Source organism: Macaca nemestrina, chromosome 1 (genome assembly GCF_043159975.1).
Source record: "Macaca nemestrina isolate mMacNem1 chromosome 1, mMacNem.hap1, whole genome shotgun sequence".
In the NCBI taxonomy this organism is placed as follows: domain Eukaryota; kingdom Metazoa; phylum Chordata; class Mammalia; order Primates; family Cercopithecidae; genus Macaca; species Macaca nemestrina.
In genome coordinates this window covers 74,875,190-74,893,359 of record NC_092125.1, presented here as the reverse complement: position 1 = coordinate 74,893,359, position 18,170 = coordinate 74,875,190, and the positions used below count along the sequence as shown (strand labels likewise).

Sequence of the window (18,170 nt, the reverse complement as noted above, 5' to 3'; positions counted from 1 at the left end):
AACACTTTAAAATCTGCCCAATGAAATAGTTAAATTCAGAAGGTGGAAAATTGAAAGAATGTCTATATATATATATATATAATCCCATTTTGACAAATGTGACATAGTAAATTCAAAGCCACTCAAATAAATGTCAAGCTTAATACAGGGGCACCTCTGCCTGCAAATAATATCTAGGAGTGAAGAAAACACTACAAATAAAAAAATGGAACACTTTAAGTTCTTGATAATTTTTTAGCTCCTCTGTCGGTGATACAGAAAGGTGTGTAGAAAGCATTATTTCTCCACAAGCATCTAAGGCAGGGTTACAATTTCTTTCTTTTTTTCTTTCTTTTTTTCTTTCTTTCTTCTTCTTCTTTTTTTTTTTTTAATGTTAAGCACGTTCCTTTGCAGGGCTTAGAAATCTCTCTCGTCCAAAATTGAACAAAAAAGGCCTCCCCTTGTGCTTTTTTTGTCAGGCTGATGAAGCTGTATAGAAATGTAAATGCAATATAAGAGATGGTAGTGGGAAGCTTGTGTTGTGCTCTTCTCTTCTCTGGGGCTCCCTTGTAAAATTATTCTCTGATTTTGCTGTGTGTGTGCACCTCTTGTGTAAGGGCATTTAATTAGCTACAAGTTACAACAAAGACTTTTGAAAGGAAAATATATCTGTGGTGCAGATGCCTTTATTTTCATTCTGTGAACAGCTAGGTTTTTAACTCCCTTATCAAGAGCTGCATGAACTGCCCAGACTAAATTGGGAACATCTCCACACTGTTTGACAAATAGATTTTTTGTAAACTGATTTAGCCTTTTCATTGTTTGCATTTCATTATATAGCAGACTTCATGTCACAAAATCGGTATTCATTCAAAATAGAGAATTTAGAGATAGGACTGTAGCCAGATAAAAAATATTGCACAGGTCGGAGCTATTAAGCACAGAATAATAGCAAGTCAGTGATCCAAGGGGCTGTTCTTCAGCAGCAAAGAGGCTAACATAGCTGAGGTCAGGAGTCAGACTCAGGGCTGAAGATGTGTCTGTGGCCACATTTACAAGACAATCTGCAGGGAACAGAGTGAGGAATGAAGGAGTCTGGCAGGATAAACTGTAGGAAAGAGACAGGCTTGTCCTTTGCATCTCAAACCTCATTCTCTTGAGGGGTCAGACGTGGGAATTTTAACAGTCAAGATGTGTCTTGGTCTGTTTTGAAACATTTGCTCATCAGAGTTTGGGGTTTCATGGCACATATAGGAGAGCCATATTAGCGAAATAGACTTTGAGAAGGAGTTAGCAGTGAGCTGGCTTTTCATTTCTTCTAAATCTTTTAATTTAGACCAGCGGGTCTCAGACTTGAACATGCATCAGAATCACCTGGAGGACTTGATAAAGCACAGATTGCTGAATCCCATCCCCAGGGTTTCTCTGGGGTGGCAGGGGCAAGAATTTACATTAACAGTTCCTGGATGATACTGATCTTTTCCTTTGAGAACTATTGGTATAAACTCCACATACCAGTCATCAGTGGATCAAAACCCACTGAGCAATGAACATTGGCAGCTCTTCACTGTTAACCTCAAATAGAAAGTCCAGAAGACCACAGAAGATAATTTATGTGTAGGACTTGTCTTTGTTTTGTTTTTATTTTTAAAAATAGCTTATGTAGGGCTATGTTTATATCACATCTTATTCTGCCTGTTTCCCACAGACGGGGAACTTTTTTTTTTTTTTTTTTCACTTTAATGTGAATCTTTGGAGATACCATTTATGCACTTGTCTCTCAGTGTCAGGATTATTTATAAAGATGAACAGGATGCAGTTTTACTTTCAAGAGGCTTACAGTCACGGGAGAATCAGATAAAATATGAAGAAAACATGCATTTGGTTAGTTGAGATGATAGAGGGATGCTGAGGTCTCTATCCTACTGGGAACCTCCCCTGACCTCCGCTCCAAGGTAAACTAAGTATTAAGGATAAGTAGGGGCTGGTTGCAGTGGGACATATCTGTAATCCCACTGCTCTGAAAGGCTGAAGTGGTAGATCACTTCAAGCCAGAAGTTTGAAGCTGCAGAAAGCTATGATTGCACCACTGCACTCCAGTTTGGGTGACAGGCCTGGGTGACAGAGTGAGACCCTGTCTCAAAAGTAAATAAATAACAAATATGGCCGGGCGCGGTGGCTCAAGCCTGTAATCCCAGCACTTTGGGAGGCCGAGATGGGCGGATCACGAGGTCAGGAGATCGAGACCATCCTGGCTAACACGGTGAAACCCTGTCTCTACTAAAAAATACAAAAAAACTAGCCGGGTGAGGTGGCGGGCGCCTGTAGTCCCAGCTACTCAGGAGGCTGAGGCAGGAGAATGGCGTGAACCCGGGAGGCGGAGCTTGCAGTGAGCTGAGATCCGGCCACAGCACTCCAGCCTGGGTGACAGAGCGAGACTCCGTCTCAAAAAAAAAAAAAAAAACAAAAAAAAACAAATACAATTTTTAAAAAGGGTAAGTAAGATTTTTCTAGGCAGAGAGGAGTGAAACACTGGTGTGTACTCAGGAATCTTCCAGCACTTTCAGAGTCCTAGAAATTTTTTTTACTTATAAGTGCACGCTGTTTCATCTTTCTCAGCTCTGGCATTTATTTTACTGTCTCTCCATTTCATACTTTTCCCCTACTTAATTTACTTTTTCCACTTACTACATTCTGTTTGACTATTATTTTCTGTTAATAATCTGCATTCATTGTAAAATTATCCAAACAATGCATAAGAATATAAGGAAGAAAATGAAAAGCAACTAAATTTGATTGCCTTATGATACCACAGATTCTGTTTAACCATTTTACATCTGTTTTTACTCTGAAGCATAGTATTTAGAATAGATTTTTACATTATACTCAGCTCTTCATTGATAAGCATTTTATGGTTCACTTTTTTCTTCTTAGATGCTTGGCAGTACAGGACTTATTTTAGTAAAGTTTCATAAACTGACGGATCCCTGGAAATTTGGTTTCTCAGCATTGTGTCACTACAAAAGCTGAAGTCCATAGATGGTTTTCACTTTACCCTAAGCCCCTTCCTCAGCAGTTAACTTCACCTTTTTCCTTCTTTTTAATGTTGGCTGCAGTTTGAATCCCCAGTAGATCTTATCCCAAAAATACCACTGTATGGACCCCACCCTCAGAGATTTTCACTGGGTGAGTTTGGGTGAGACCCAGGCAGCTGTAGTTGTAAAAGGTCTTCAGGTGATTCCAATGTGGAGCCAGATTATCTCATCCTATGATCACAGTTGGGCTTTGGGGTATTAGCATGGCCTCAAAGAAAAAAAAAAAAACGATGTCTCATCTGCAAAACTGGTGAAGTTCTGGAAGTCACTTGCATTTAGTGACTTGGCATCTAACACAAGCCACTGATAGTTTTTGTGGGCTTGTATGTAAGGACGAATATTTTCTTATACTTGCCTCAATCACAGTGAGCTTGGATTTATGTTATCTTATTTGTTTTCACAACAATCTTATGGAGTAAGCAGATAAGTTTTTTTTTTTTTTTTTATCCCTTCTTGCTAATTGTTGTTCTTAACAGATGATAAAACCAGTAATTCAGGTAAGTAAGGTCCAAGGTCACACAGCCAACAGTCTGTACAGCCAGGATTAAAACGAGGCCATCTGATATCAAAGTTTATGCTTTTACGTACACTTCCTTTATACAGTTCAATAATGGTAAAATAATGATTCCAGGACCTGGGCTAAGTAATTTACCAGTGGGTCTCAGTCTCTACTTTGGCAGTGTATTGAAGTCACCTGGGATGGATGTTTCAAAACTCCTGATGCCAAAGATTTTAAATTAATTGGCTGGGGTGAGGCCTGAGGATTGGAATGTTTCAAAGGTTTAAACCAATGATATGTAGACCATTTCATTTAGTCCCCTTTAGCAACAGTATGAGATTGGAGTCATCACCATGTTTAAAATGAGGAAATTGAGACATACAAGACTTTAACCCATCAGCCCACATGTCTACCAGCTAAAGAATAGCAGAAGCCAGGCTCAAAACAAGGGTGAACCACTGTCTGCAGCTCTTCTGGTCACCATATCTGTCTCTACCGATTTTAAGGCTTTTGCTTCAAACTCTGAAGCAGATGCAGCTGAGTGAACCATGAGACATACACTAACCAGAGAAAGAACTGAATTTAAAGTTTTTAAAAGTTCAAGGACCATATTGCTGTCTGCAGACTGAGCCATAGCAGCCAGCATCACTTTATTGATTGATTTATTTGGTATTTCTTGTTGCAGGATTTGATTTTTGAGACTCAATATGTTGAAACATGAAGTTTAAAAAACTTAGGGGCTGGGGATGAAGAATATATGAATAATAAAGTGAATTCTGAGCCATTTATTTTTAATAAAAGCTCTGTTCCCGATGATGAAACTGTAGACTTTTAGAATGAAACAGGTCTATAGAGATCCTATTCTCACATCTTGACATGTCCCAGAATGACCTGGAGAGCTTGTTAAAACACAGGCTGCTGGGATCTACCCCCAGAGTTTCTGACCCAGTAGGTTGGGGTGAAGCCTACTCATCTGTGTTTTCAACCAGCTTCTACTTGATGGAGATTCTGCTGGTCTGGAATCCATACTTCGAAAACGACTGCACCGGTTCCCTCTTGTTCACTGAAGCCCAGTGAAATAAATGCAGCACCTAGCGCAAGCGTACAGATGACCAAAAACCATTCTTCCTCAACTATTCTTTCTACCACATCTTGCTTCTCTGAGAAAGAGAGGGGAACTTCAGAGATGGTATTTTTACCCTCACCCTAAAATTCAGCGTGACGTCAACTTGAGGGGATAAATATCACAGTTAAAATAGTCCTTAACGGCCAGGCGCCGTGGCTCACGCCTGTAATCCCAGCACTTTGGGAGGCCGAGGCGGGCAGATCACTAGGTCTGGAGATCGAGACCATCCTGACTAACATGGTGAAACCCCATCTCTACTAAAAATACAAAAAATTAGCCCGGCGTGGTGGCTGCAGTCCCAGCTACTCGGGAGGCTGAGGCAGGAGAATGGTGTGAACCCGGGAGGCGGAGCTTGCAGTGAGCTGAGATCGCACCGTTGCACTCCAGCCTGGGCGACACAGAGAGACTCCATCTCAAAAAAAAAAAAAAAAAAAAAAAGTCCTTAACTCCCTAAAAGCACCATATTTTGTATGGATCATAGGGTCTAGAAATGTTACTGGTTAATACCCTAGTAATAGACACTTGGAAAATTCCCCTTCTGTTCTCATCTTTCTGAAGTGAAGGTGAGTATAGTGACCCAGGAAAGCAAATATATGTAGAATATATTAGCCCCATTAAAATACTGACAAAATTTCTTCAGAGAAACATTGAAACTCATTTTTAAAAAAATCAAGTTGTATGAGTGCGTTAGTCTGTTGCTGCATTGCTATAAAGAAAAGACCTGAGACTGGTAATTTATAAAGAAGCGGTTTATTTTGGCTCACGGTTCTACAGACTGTACAAGAAGGGTAAGTGCTGACACCTGCTTCTGGTGAAGCTCCAGGAAGCTTACAATCATGGCGGAAGGTGAAGGGGCAGCGGCCTATCACATGGTGGGAGAGGGAGCAAGAGAGAGGGGAGAGGTGCCACACACTTTAAAATTTTAAACACCCAGCTTTCTAGTGAACTACCAGAGTGAGAACTCACTCATCACTGGGAGGACAGCACCAAGCCATTCCTTACAGATCTGCCCTCACGACCCAAACACCTCCCACTAGGCCCACCTCCAACACTGGAGGTCATATTTCGAGATGAGATTTGGAGGACACAAAATAGCCAAACCATATCAATGTGTGAACATTTTTGCCAAAATCAGAAATTTATTTGGCAGATATTTGTTGAGAGTCTAAAATGTCTAGATTTCAGTGCTAGGCACAGGGCAGAGGATTAAAGGCCATCAAGAAGTTTACTCAGTGGAAGGCAGAGACACATAAGGACAATCTACCTTGACACAAACCACTTAGACCAGTGAGTGCAAAGCATGATAGGACACAGAGGAGAAGGCCATTGATTCCGCCTGGTGCCCTTTCAGGAAGGCTTCCCAAAGGGAACACTTGAGACTGGGTGTTTTTTTGTTTTTTTGTTTGTTTTTGTTTTTTGTTTTTGACAGAGTCTTGCTGTGTTGCTCTGTTGCCCAGGCTGGAGTGCAGTGGCGCGATCTCCGCCAACCTCTGCCTCCCTGGTTCAGGCGATTCTCTTGCCTCAATCTCCCGAGTAGCTGGGATTTCAGGCACCCATCACCACACCTGGCTAATTTTGTATTTTTAGTGGAGACAGGGTTTCACTATGTTTGTCAAGCTGGTCACGAACTCCTGACTTCAGATGATCCGCCCCCCTTGGGCTCCCAAAGTGCTGGGATTACAGGCATGAGCCACTGCGCCAGGCCTGAGAGTGTTTTATCTACCCTGCGGATTGTGTTGCTAAATATTGTAGCTGACTAAATGAGAGCCAGAATTACAAGAAAAGGACCCCCCGCCTTTGTTTTGCAATGGTTTATTTATAAATATGTAACTTTCTCCTCCAGTAAGAGCACATGAATCAAGTATGGTAAAAATAAACAAAATATTTACATTTACTTTCTTTACATCTCAAAATATTGATTAGGATTGAATAATTGAATAGGTTTAACTGTTCAATGATGGCAATGAAGTCAATGTTGGGGGAGAACATGGGCAGTACTAGAAAGCTCTCACCACAAAAAGAGTCCATTATAGCTAATATTGTCTTATTTAATCATCTTTGGTAATATGGAAAGCAAAATGTGGCCATGTTTTCTCCCCAGATCTTCTCAGCAGTAGTAACATGCCCAGGCCCCAAAGCACCTGGTAGTATGACAAAAAAAAAAAAAAAAAAAAAAAAAAAAAAAAAAAAAAAAAAAAAAAGAAAGGCCCTTATACTGCAGGCTAGAAAGATTATACAGATGAATCAGAATAATTCTGAAGAAAACACGAATGTTTGAAAGCTGTTATGTTGTATGGGTTGATCATAGTTCTATTTTATTAACAAGGGTATCTTTGAAAAACTCTAAGCAAATATGGTAGTTTTAAAGTTGAGTTATAGTTTTTGGATTGTTGTTGCTTCTGTCTTAATGAGGAATGATTTTGCTCCTCTTTAAGTCTCTTGGTTCCTTAGCTCAGATATCCTCGAATTTTACTGTGGTTGTATGGCTGGGAAACTTCAGAAAGGGAAAGCAGTCAATTTGGAGCTGTACCTAACCAGAGTAAAATTCTTGCTAGAGAAGGGAAATTATTGAGACCACAGGATTCTCCCCTCCCCCACCCTTTTTTAAATTTTAGAGGTGGGGTTCCACTATGTTTGCAGGCTGGAGTTCAGTGGCTATCATAGACAGGTGTGACCATTGATCATGGATCACTGATGCCTTGAACTGTTGGACTCCAGCAATCCTCCTCCCTCAGCCTCTGGAGTAGCTGGGACTACATGTGCACACCACCAAGCCCAGTGGTTTTCTTTTTGTATTGTACATTTTCACTAGTAGGGCAGATCACCTGAGGTCAGGTATTTGAGACCAGCCTGGCCAACATGGTGAAATTCAGTCTTTACTATAAGTACAAAAGTTAGCTGGGTGGGGTGGTGGGCGCCTGTAGTCCCAGCTACTTGGGAGGCTGAGGCAGGAGAATCACTTGAACCTGGGAGGTGGAATTTGCAGGGAGCTGAGATCACACCACTGCACTCCAGCCTGGGTGACAGAGTAAATCTCCGTCTCAAAAAAAAAAAAAAAAAAAAAAAAAAAATCAATAAATCTAGATGTTAACTTTGCAGCATGAAAACTGAGTGCTGTTGGACAATCAACAAACCCTTTGAATCTCAGTGTCATCTGTAAAATGGGATGATAATATAATAATAATAAAGTTTCTACCTGCTACAGCGAGTTGTCATGAGGAACAAAAGGAGCACGTGTGAAATTTCTTTGTTAATGTTAAATTATAGCAAAAATATTGGATATTCCACTTCTTAATTAGAATTTTTAAATGTTCTAAACAGCTAACTTTTCTGTCTATATTTTAAAAATATAAAAATTTTAAAAAATCTTTCTCTGTTAAATTTCACTTCTTCGTTTAACGTTCTAATTTATCGAAGGATGAATTAATCCATGTCTGTTCTCACTAACGAAAATGGTCTTTGATTTATTTAGTTTCCTAATTCAACTGGTAACTGAACTCTTGCTTTTCGGTGACACAGTTTGATTGGATAAACCTTCGTGATCCAAATATCTGTGCACTTAGTTACAAACTGTAGGTGAGATAAGAACCCCAGGACTTCAGTGTCCTGAGTACAGTCCTCATGCCCCTCCCCCGCCACCATTCCTGTAATTTAATCTACCACAGAAATGGAAAAGGAATTCTTTGTCTTACTCTCTCTTTTTAAAATTGATATGTAAGAGTTGTACATATTTTGGGGGTACATATTGCATTTAGATACATGCATATGTATGTGTAATAATTGAACCAGGGAATCTCACTCTTTTTTGCATCCAAAATGTGGTTTTCTAGAAATAACGGTTGGCTCTCTAGAATGTGATATGTTCTCATCAGGGTCTTGCTCTTTCAATGAAATCATCAAGCAAAACGTACAGGTCTTGTTTAAAAACTGCAGGGAGTAAAGAGAGGTAAAGAGTGGCCTAAAGGTAAGACCTTTGCCTTATTCTGCTGATTAATTCCCTTCCTCCTCCCCCCATAAGAGGAAAAATCCACCTTCCCACTGAAAGTATTCAGTGTTCACTCTGCTCCAGTCAAACATCTTATAGAAACAGGAACTCCGTGACCATTCTTCATGGGATCCTTGTCAACATTTAACCAAAGAAATCTTTAGATAATGAAAAGTACTTAGAATCCTTAATATAGAAATTTTTATGTTACATACAAGAATCATTTTTGAACACTTGAAAAATTTTAGTTTCAGGACATGGGATCACGATTTTTAAAAGCATTTGCTGTCAGATTAAATGAGAAAATGTTTCCATGTTACCCTGGGAAGGGTCACAGTTTTAGGTACTGATACGGCAGCTTTGTTTGTTTGCTTTTGTTTTAATAATAATTGTTTTCATTATCCAATAGTCAGTATGAATATTTACAAAACATGGAAAATTAGAAAGTAGAGGAAGACAGCAATCATTCTACATTGCTCCTTCTTAGCTATCAGAAGAATAAATGATGATGAAGTGCTGGTGCGCCTTAGTATAGCGTGGCGCAGGCCTTGCCCTCAATTCTTTTTTCCTCTTTTTATGTTTTTCTACCAACTTTCTGCTTCACCATTTGCCTATTTTTTTTCAATCATGTTATCTCTTAAATTTTTCCTGTATTACTCTAGTTACCCGGCTTAAATTATCTCATTAAATTTGGCAGCCTCTCTTAAATTTAATAATTAACTGAGTAATAGCCTTGGTCATTAGTTCATTCATTCATTCACTTATCCAAGACGTATTCATTGTGTTCCTATAACATTGACAGGAATATTTCTTGAGTTCCATTACTGGCCCTGGGGACACTGTCAGACCCAGCCCAGCTCACAGATTACAGTCAGATAGAGTTCAGAGTAAGGAAAGGTGTGGCTGTTTAACAAAACTGAATCCTTGAAAGAAACAATAGCTAAAATATGCTTCTAACAGGACAATAATTAGCTGAAGAGAAGACAGAATTTATTTCTACTAATACATTCCCATTTCTTTTTAAATATGTAACTTTTTTTTTTTTTTTTAACCTTTCTAAACTTTTGGAGAAAGTAGAGGACCATTTGGTTTACACTTGGATATTTATCTCTTGGGTTCAGATGTCCCTTGGCTTTTACTGGACCTTTGTCCGCAGAGGGGTCAAATCTCCGTCAGAAGTCTATACGCTAGTATATTGTGAACAATTGTGACATTAACATTGGTAGCTTGTTGCTAACGAAGTACTGGAAAGGGGAGAAATGTAATCTTTTCTAATAGGAGCTTTCCTACTACCTAGGTATGTAACCTGGGTTAAGGCTCTTAACCATCCTGAGCCTCATTTTCTTTACTTGTAAAGTAACCAAGCTGGACTCATAATCCCTATGGTCTTTCCCAGCCTGTAATTCCCCGTTGCCCAGACTTTATGTGCTGCCATAGATTAGTGGCCATTCAATGTAACAAGAGCAAAGCCTTGTGAAGAAATTGAGTTCTTGGGATATCTGATCAAAAGAGCTCCTAGGTGAATGAGTTTGTACTTGGGATAGTAATAAAATCAACAGCATTATTGACTGAACTGCTAGAGTAGAGGGATGTGTAAGAAGTGTCTTAAAGGAAGAGAAATGGACTGTGAGCAATTTCTCCCCTTCTTTCTGGTAAACAATGTACAATTGAATTCTCTGGAGAGTCAGCAGAATCAGTTAACTTTCCCAAGTCTGTCTTCCTCATCCCCATGCAGAAAACATCATGGTAACTTTAAGGGGACATCTTTTAGTTTTCCCTTTTGTTACATGCAGCCAATGTATATGTGCCAGTATGGCAAGCAATTCATAATGTAACGAACTTGCACTTCACTTTCTTTTCTGTATCCAGTATCTTCCACTCCTAGTCAGAGATGGAGGCCAAATGAATTACAATGCCTTTCTCTTGCATCTCTCTGTTCAGTTTTAAAAGTTTGTAAAATAATTTTTAAAGATGTAAAAATAATATAACTAATATTTATGGAAGGCTCACTAAATGTAGGATGACAATAAAATGCATTCTCCAAACGGGGACACTATGGAGGGTGTAAGAAGGTGCTACTGCAAATTGTTACGTTAGGACAACTGGTACAAGCCAAAACTTCCTCAGCCCACTGGATCATATGGTCCCCAATCTGGGGCCAGATATTGTGCTAAATTGGTTTAACCTGCTTAATCCCCATAATAATTCTACAAGATTGTTATTGTTATTCCCATTTAGTAGCTGAGGAAACTGAGACTAAGATGGGTGAAGCTGACTCCAGTCCAAAGCCTCACCCCTCATAATTGGAATCCGAACCCAAGGCATGTTCCAGAAGGACCTGTAATCCCTTACTCTAAAACCTTCTTCCAGGTATGACAAACACACACCTCTAATTAATTTGCCTTGATTGGGGGAAGGAGACTGTTACCAAACATAGTCATCTATAAAAAGTAATCTTAGAAGTGTGTCAGAGAGTTCAAACATCAAAAAAAAAAAAAAAAGTATAACTCTTTAAACCTGTTTATATGGATACCAGATGTTAATATCTTATTTTTTTTTTCACTAGTCCTTTGAAAATTCGGACAAAAGGATTAACACAAGCCACAGGAAAAGCGAGTTTTTAAACTTGTATTGAATATCCATATATGTCAGGAAAAAAATACATTGTGCTTTTTTTGATGTTTTATGATATATATATTTTAGACTCAAATATATTATGTGTTGAATGGGGTGGTTAGGATGGGTAATTTGATCATTTTACTGGTATCAAAGCATGGATTGCTTATTCTGGAATCTGTCATGTGTGTTCCACTTCCCCCTCCTTCTCTACTACTCCCTCCACCTTCCTCTCAGAGTTAAGCTACCCTTTATTTTGGACAACACTATCACACACATGATTGAGTCAACAATTTATGGCTTTTAAAAATAGGGATTTTGTCCTCTCTTAGGTTTATTGTTTATCATAATCATCTTTCAAGTGAAAAGGCTAATTTACTCTTTCTATAGGAATATTTTAAGCTTGATTATCATAATATTACAGCTGCCTGAAAAGGTCTAAAACGGGACATTGACCTTGAATGTTTTCTGCATTTAGCTCATGGTGCTTAACATTCAGGAAGGAATATAACTGCAACTCGTTTATTAATGTATAATCTCAAAACGTTAACTATTGCTCTGTAAATACATGCTATGCAGATTATAGAAAGCTTGTAGGATACTATGAAATGCATTTGGTATCTTACCAGGGCAAGTATAATGGAAATACAACCTAACTAAAGTCAGTTTTCCCATTGGAGCTACTGTAGTTTATAATTTAATTTTTACTGACATTTCACCATGTGTATTATTAGTTTGACAAAATGAAAATGAAATAATCCTGAATTAATTAAACAGAAACTGAATTGCCTCTATTAGTTTTTCTGTCTTTCTCTGATTCTTTTTCCCCCCCTCTTCAGCTTTCAGAAACACAGTGGGAAAGAGTTTAGTGTGTTATGGAGGTGAGATAGTTGCTCCCCAGAGAATGGGCTTTTTTTATATATAGACTCCATAATTTGGGAATGGGATGGATTTATAGGACAAGAGGTTTGTCAAAAGGAAAGGTTTTTATTAGTGCTTCTGTGGAAGCGATCACTTTCAGTAGAAATGATTGCTTCTTGCCAATCGAGACAATAATTTAAATATCAAAGCCTGTGCCCTAGAAATGAAAGGCAACAGGAAATGAGGAATGATGAATTGATAGAGGGCTGGTGGTAATATAGTGTAAAGTAGTCATCCTGACTTCGAAAGAAGTCTGCATGTTCTCAGTGGGAAAGGTGTGTTCTTAAGCAGGTTTATAGCACAAAGGAAATCCCAATTCTCAGATGAGGAAATGAGGGACAGATAAGTGAGGTGACCTGCCCATAGCCACACAGCTCATGAGGAGTACAAGGGAGCCAGGTGCTTTGCTTGTCATTTTAGGTTCTTTTCCCAAGGTTTTCTTTTGGAGTTAAAGATAGTAGTTAGTAATTGTCTTGGTTTGCTTTTTGTAGGATGGTATATTATACTATATATGATACATTTAAAACAGCAGGGAAAATAGTTCAAAAAGTTAAACAGCTTTTCAAAGATTTTATACTCCTGAGGAAAGATTACAAGGCAATTTGAAAATCTAAATTTGTTATGCCTTGTTTAGTTTTACATATTTAACAAATGATGAATGCGTAATATAAAAAAAAAACTTGCTTCAAAAATGACAGTGATAAACTTGAACATTTTAAAGCAGGTTAGTCCTGTTAATTTTCAGAAAAGAAAGGTAGGAGCTAAATATAGCTGTTAATATGCAATAACAGCAAGCATTTCTCATCACCTTCTAGCAACATAAGAATTCCTAGTTAGAATGTTGCAGGAAATGATTCTGACTTAAATGTAGTAAAATGTCTGGTGCATACGACTATAGGAATATTCCTGTTGTTTCCACTTGAGTTTTGCTTGTTTTCATTCTGTGCTTTGAAATAGAAATGAAGTATATTCTCTGCTTGGTGACTACATTAGTTGGGACTGAAAATGAATTTATTTGGATATTTATGACTGCATTGTTTCAGGAAGAAGAGATTGAAACTATGTATACACTAAGAGTCTGATGCATAATAGACTGATATTAACTAATTTATTAATATTCTTTGTAGAACAATCGTGAGAGATCCTTTTGTTTGGTTCAGTTTTTCTTGATTTGGGTAGACTCCTTGTGGTAAGATTGTGAAGTGTATAGACTGGAAATATATGTGTATCCTAGGCTGTTTATCTGTTTGTTTTTTTTCCAGATTTTTTGTAATTGAGATTCTTGAAGGTTTAAGTTCAGTATTACTCATGGTGCATTTATTTCCCATGATTATCCATTGTTTTCTCCTTCAAGGTGAGAAAAATCTGGGACCAGGGAAGTTTCTTGAGATGACTGAGCTGTGTATTTGTAAAAGGTTCTGGAAGCTGTCTCACAAGTTTAGTGAAGAGGATTTTTTTTTAAAAAATTTAAATTGGTTAAATTGGATTCAAGACAGTAAGTATAGTCTTTAGGTCCTTGAATTGTACAGGTGATACTTTGATCCCAAGGGGAAAACATCCAACTCTACAAACCTGGTACATGTCTGATCACTCAGAAAGCAGTGAGCTCAGTGAACACTGCACCTTGCGTAGATGAAATATGGTTAGTGAAAAATCAGTGGGGATGATACTGTGTATGTTTGTACATGTATCTCTGTGAGCACAGCAAAAAGACTTACACATAAGTATGAGTCTAAATATCTTTAAAAATATACACCAGTGAAGTCAAATGGATCATAATGAGGGCAAATAAGTACCCAAAGGGAAATAAGAAAATTATGGGAAATCAAAGATCACTTGTACGAAATTTGGTGACTTGAGGTCCACTGGTAAATACACTACAAATCTTGTCTTTAAAAAGCCATTTCAAAGGAGTAATAAACAGGTTCTGTCACAGCATGATAATGCAAAGAAACTGAACACAGTACAGGATTCTGCACAGGTGCAAAATCGGAGTGCGTTCTTTGAGTACATTCAGATGCATTGAGTACATTAAATAATTTATATTTTTTACAGAAATATCCATAGTCAAACCAGGAAGGAAAGTTTCTGGTTTTTTTTTTTGGTATATCTTTTTTAAAGTATGTACAGTTGAATCTATTAATTACCCTGAGAATTTTAGTTTATTCAGAAATCAAGATAGTAACCATATGAATCAAAGGATGTTTTTCTGTCTTTGTAATGCAGTATTAGCTTCCATATTTCTTTGAGTGTATTTTAGAAAAATCTTCTTTCTTTTGCAAAATGCCTGTTTTATTTATTTTTTTTAATTGTAAAATGATTACATGTCTTATTTGAGATTGAATAGACAATTTTTTTCTCTCTCAGTGTCTGCAGAATGCTTGGATTTTCTTCTACATCTCAAAGCTCTTTTAATTCACTGCTCACAACCAAATTTACATCTTAATTGCAGAGTTCACATTTAACAATATAGACAGCATAATGCTACTGGTAATTAAGCTTTTACTACCTGCTTTTATACAGTATTCTGAGGCACCGTTTTTGCTATGTGAGTTCTGATCTAGAAACTTTGTATGCATTTAGAACACAAATAAAAGTAATCAGGCCTATATCTTAGATATAGCTAAATACAAGGCAGTGAAATTGCTTTCTTCTGTGGGGGGACCAAATCATGTCTGTCATTTTTATATTCTGAATTTTAATGTGGTTGCTCTATTTTAGTGTTTTGTTTTTTTTAAGACCTAGAAAATTTGAGAGGGTTGAGGGAGTTGAGTCCTAATTTAGTGAATTTAACACACGATGAATATCTGAACTAATTTATTTTGATCTCAAAGATTATCCTATTTCTATCATGTAGGACTTAAGACATAAAAGGTTGATAAGCAGTAGAGCTGAATTATATCAAAATTGTGGGTTTTTCACTCTCCATAAGGTAGCAGTTATCTCTTCGCCATAAATAGCTGGTATCTATTCCAATGTACATTTGCTAGTATAAAAAAATCCTGTAGATTAAAATAGGACCTAAGCAAACTCTTTGTTATATGGAAATTAAAGACACGGTATACACAATTAAAGGAGGAAAAAACACACTTGTCCTCTTATATCCTCCTTTTATTTATTTATTTTTTGAACACTTTTGATTGAGAAATCTTAGTTTTGTAAATTATTATCTGTTTGAAACTAGTTCTTATAGTGACCAGACTGTGTGATGGTTTATAAAATGTTTCTGGGTTTATTTTTTTAAAGCATATAGGGTGCCTTATGTATAGAAACAAATATGTACACGGTGTTTTATTTGAAAGCAGGATGTTTTGGGTAAAATCATATATATAATTATATGCCTCCTAGTTTGGAAGCTTGTACTGAAATATATACAAATAATTAAGAATACTTTCAGTGCACTGTTTAGTAATGCTCTCCCTACGAAAAAAAAAATGCTCTCTTTATTTTGTCAAAATGCATTGAGAGAGATTTAATTCGCTATTTACCCCCACAACCCTCAGTCTCCCCACCCCTAAAACTGAAGAAGCCAATTTGTCCTGCGGTTGTTTACCTTTGTTTAGAAAAGCTACGCGTTGTATCTACACGTAAAGAGACAGTCGCAGGTATAGAAAGGTTTACACATATAATTTACTTAGGCATTCTCTCAAATTGTATTGTCACTGTTTCCTCTTCTGTAGTTGTGTAAAACTGCATTCCACCTCAGAGATGACGATCCCAGTTCACATGCTCAAACAATTTAGAAGAATGTCTTTATTATTATTATTTTTAATGCCCAGCATACATCAGGAAAACAGGAAAAGACATGATTAGGAATACATGAGAAAGTACAGCACCAAATAAACAGCAGCCCCCGGTGTAATCAAAACACAGACAACGGCAGGACAAACTTAATTCTCTACCTTCCGCAGAATCCTTTCCCAAATTAACTGAGAGTCTGCGTGAGTTCTCCTTTTCAAGGCAAAAGAGATCTTAGGTTAGAAATCAAAGGCAAATCCCTCCAGTGCTTAGAGAGTTAAGTTAGTTATGTTTCTTTTGTAGCTTCCCAGAAGAAAAAAAAAAAGAGAGAGAGAGAAGGGAGGAAAAAAAAAAAAAAATCAAACCCGAGAGTGTGTATTGGGAGCGTTTCAACCGCTCCCGTCTCCGCTCCCTTTTTCTCTGCCCACTCTCAGTTTCCAGCCCCCTTCGGCTCTCTGCACCCTGCCTACCTGCCTGGCTCCTCTCGCTCCGTGCAGCCTCCCGTCGCCTCCCTCCTGATTGGGCAGAGGCCCCCCAATCGGCTGCGCGGCTGGGCCGGTGGGACTGCATATGTAAAGCCCTACTTCATATTAATAAGCTCCAATCGGGGCTTTAAGTCCTTGATTAGGAGAGTGTGAGAGCTTTGGTCCCAACTGGCTGTGCCTATAGGCTTGTCACTAGGAGAACATTTGTGTTAATTGCACTGTGCTCTGTCAAGGAAACTTTGATTTATAGCTGGGGTGCACAAATAATGGTTGCCGGTCGCACATGGATTCGGTAGAACTTTGCCTTCCTGAATCTTTTCCCCTGCACTACGAGGAAGAGTAGGTACCTTTTTTCTTTCCTTTTTAAACTCGTCGTGGGGGTGCGGGGGTGGGGGCGGACAGACTGTATCTTTACACACTGATTCAGGTATTGCCCTGGGTGTTTTGTGTGCACGAGTGCTTGTTTGTGTCTGTCTGTGTCTTTTGTGTTGAGGGTGATCTCCTAATTCAGTAAGTCGAGAATTGTTCTCTGACTACAATGTTACCTTTGAGGCAAAGCTCAGTGACTGTCAGTAAAACAGCTGTGTGACAGTCACTTCTTATTCAGGTGCTAAGAATAGGCACTTGGCACAAATGCTTAGTGAACTGTTAAAATGCATCTTTTACTAGGACCCATTTTCCCAAGGAAAGATGTTTTAAAATACAATATTCAAAATGATTTATACTATTGAGTGCCTCTTATGTATTTGCAGTTTGACAGATATTTTCAGCTCCTTGTCATTTCTTACCGCGCAGAGTTAGAGGCAAAATTGCACATTTACTAATTCTCCTTCAGAGAACAATTTAAAAACTAGCCCTATGCAATTCTGAGCTAGAATAATGTTATTTGCATGGTTAGCGTTAAGTCAGCACTTAACTGACAAATCAGTCCATTAGGTAACATGAGATTTTCACACATTATAAATATTTAAGGGGGGGAAAAATAACTAAAGAAGAAACAGTAGTGACTTAAAAATTTTCCTCTTAAATAAACTCTGTTCAGAGTGTGGATTTGTCTCATTTATTGTGTCCAGAAAACATAGAAAGGTACTTTCGTTCTTACATGCAGTTTAATTAGTATTTATGAATATCTTTATGCACATGGAAGTATATATTTAGATTACTAAAGGGGGGGAGTGCGTAGGGGGTACGAGAAGTAAATTAGGCATTTTTGTGTAAATGAGTAGGTCATAAACTTAATTTCAACCTACTGTTAAGATAAAATATTAGTATATCACCAGAGCTGTCACTGGTTTATCTCCCTTTCTGTTGAGTCAGTTATATTGCTTTGCTTTCACATTACAGTAATACCAACTGTTATAATTCTGAAAAGAGTGCCCTTGGCAAACATTTTTCTCTATAGATTGTGAAGAAAATATCAAACTCTAGAAGATGAGGTAGTGCATTATAGGTAGATGTCCACTAGCTGTCCTTAGTGACTGCATATTGCATTGCTTTGTAATTAAGAGATGAAAAGTGACTTGCAGTCTCAGTGGCTGCTCCTGTATGTTTGAGCGTGAGTGTGAGTGTGTGTGTATATGCACGCTCACACATGCACATCCACCCACGTCCACGCTCACACAGGGAATATTAGCCAAGAGATGGATTTAGGAGGAACTGAAAGATTATAAGGCTGTGCTTGCATCAGTTTGAAACACTCAAGGGAAGAAACAACTTTAAGATGTGT

General features: G+C 38.0%; 1 protein-coding gene across 32 annotated transcripts in view; it reads left to right on the top strand.

The window, feature by feature from the left end:
- Positions 1–18,170, top strand: part of LOC105493516 (estrogen related receptor gamma) — a 643,478-nt gene that overhangs the window by 402,666 nt on the left and 222,642 nt on the right. Inside the window, exon 1 of one of the 32 annotated variants that reach the window (XM_071080743.1) lies at positions 8,133–11,054. The exons of 25 other annotated variants lie outside the window; for them this stretch is intronic. Coding sequence is in view for 2 of the 7 variants with exons in the window: in XM_011761195.3 (XP_011759497.1) it covers positions 16,728–16,783 (56 nt within the window). In the remaining 5 variants the exon portion in view is untranslated. Of the gene's footprint in view, positions 1–8,132; positions 11,055–15,564; positions 16,788–18,170 lie in introns of those variants that run through there. 6 more of the 32 variants (XM_011761195.3, XM_011761203.3, XM_011761197.3 and 3 more) reach the window with 6 other exon arrangements.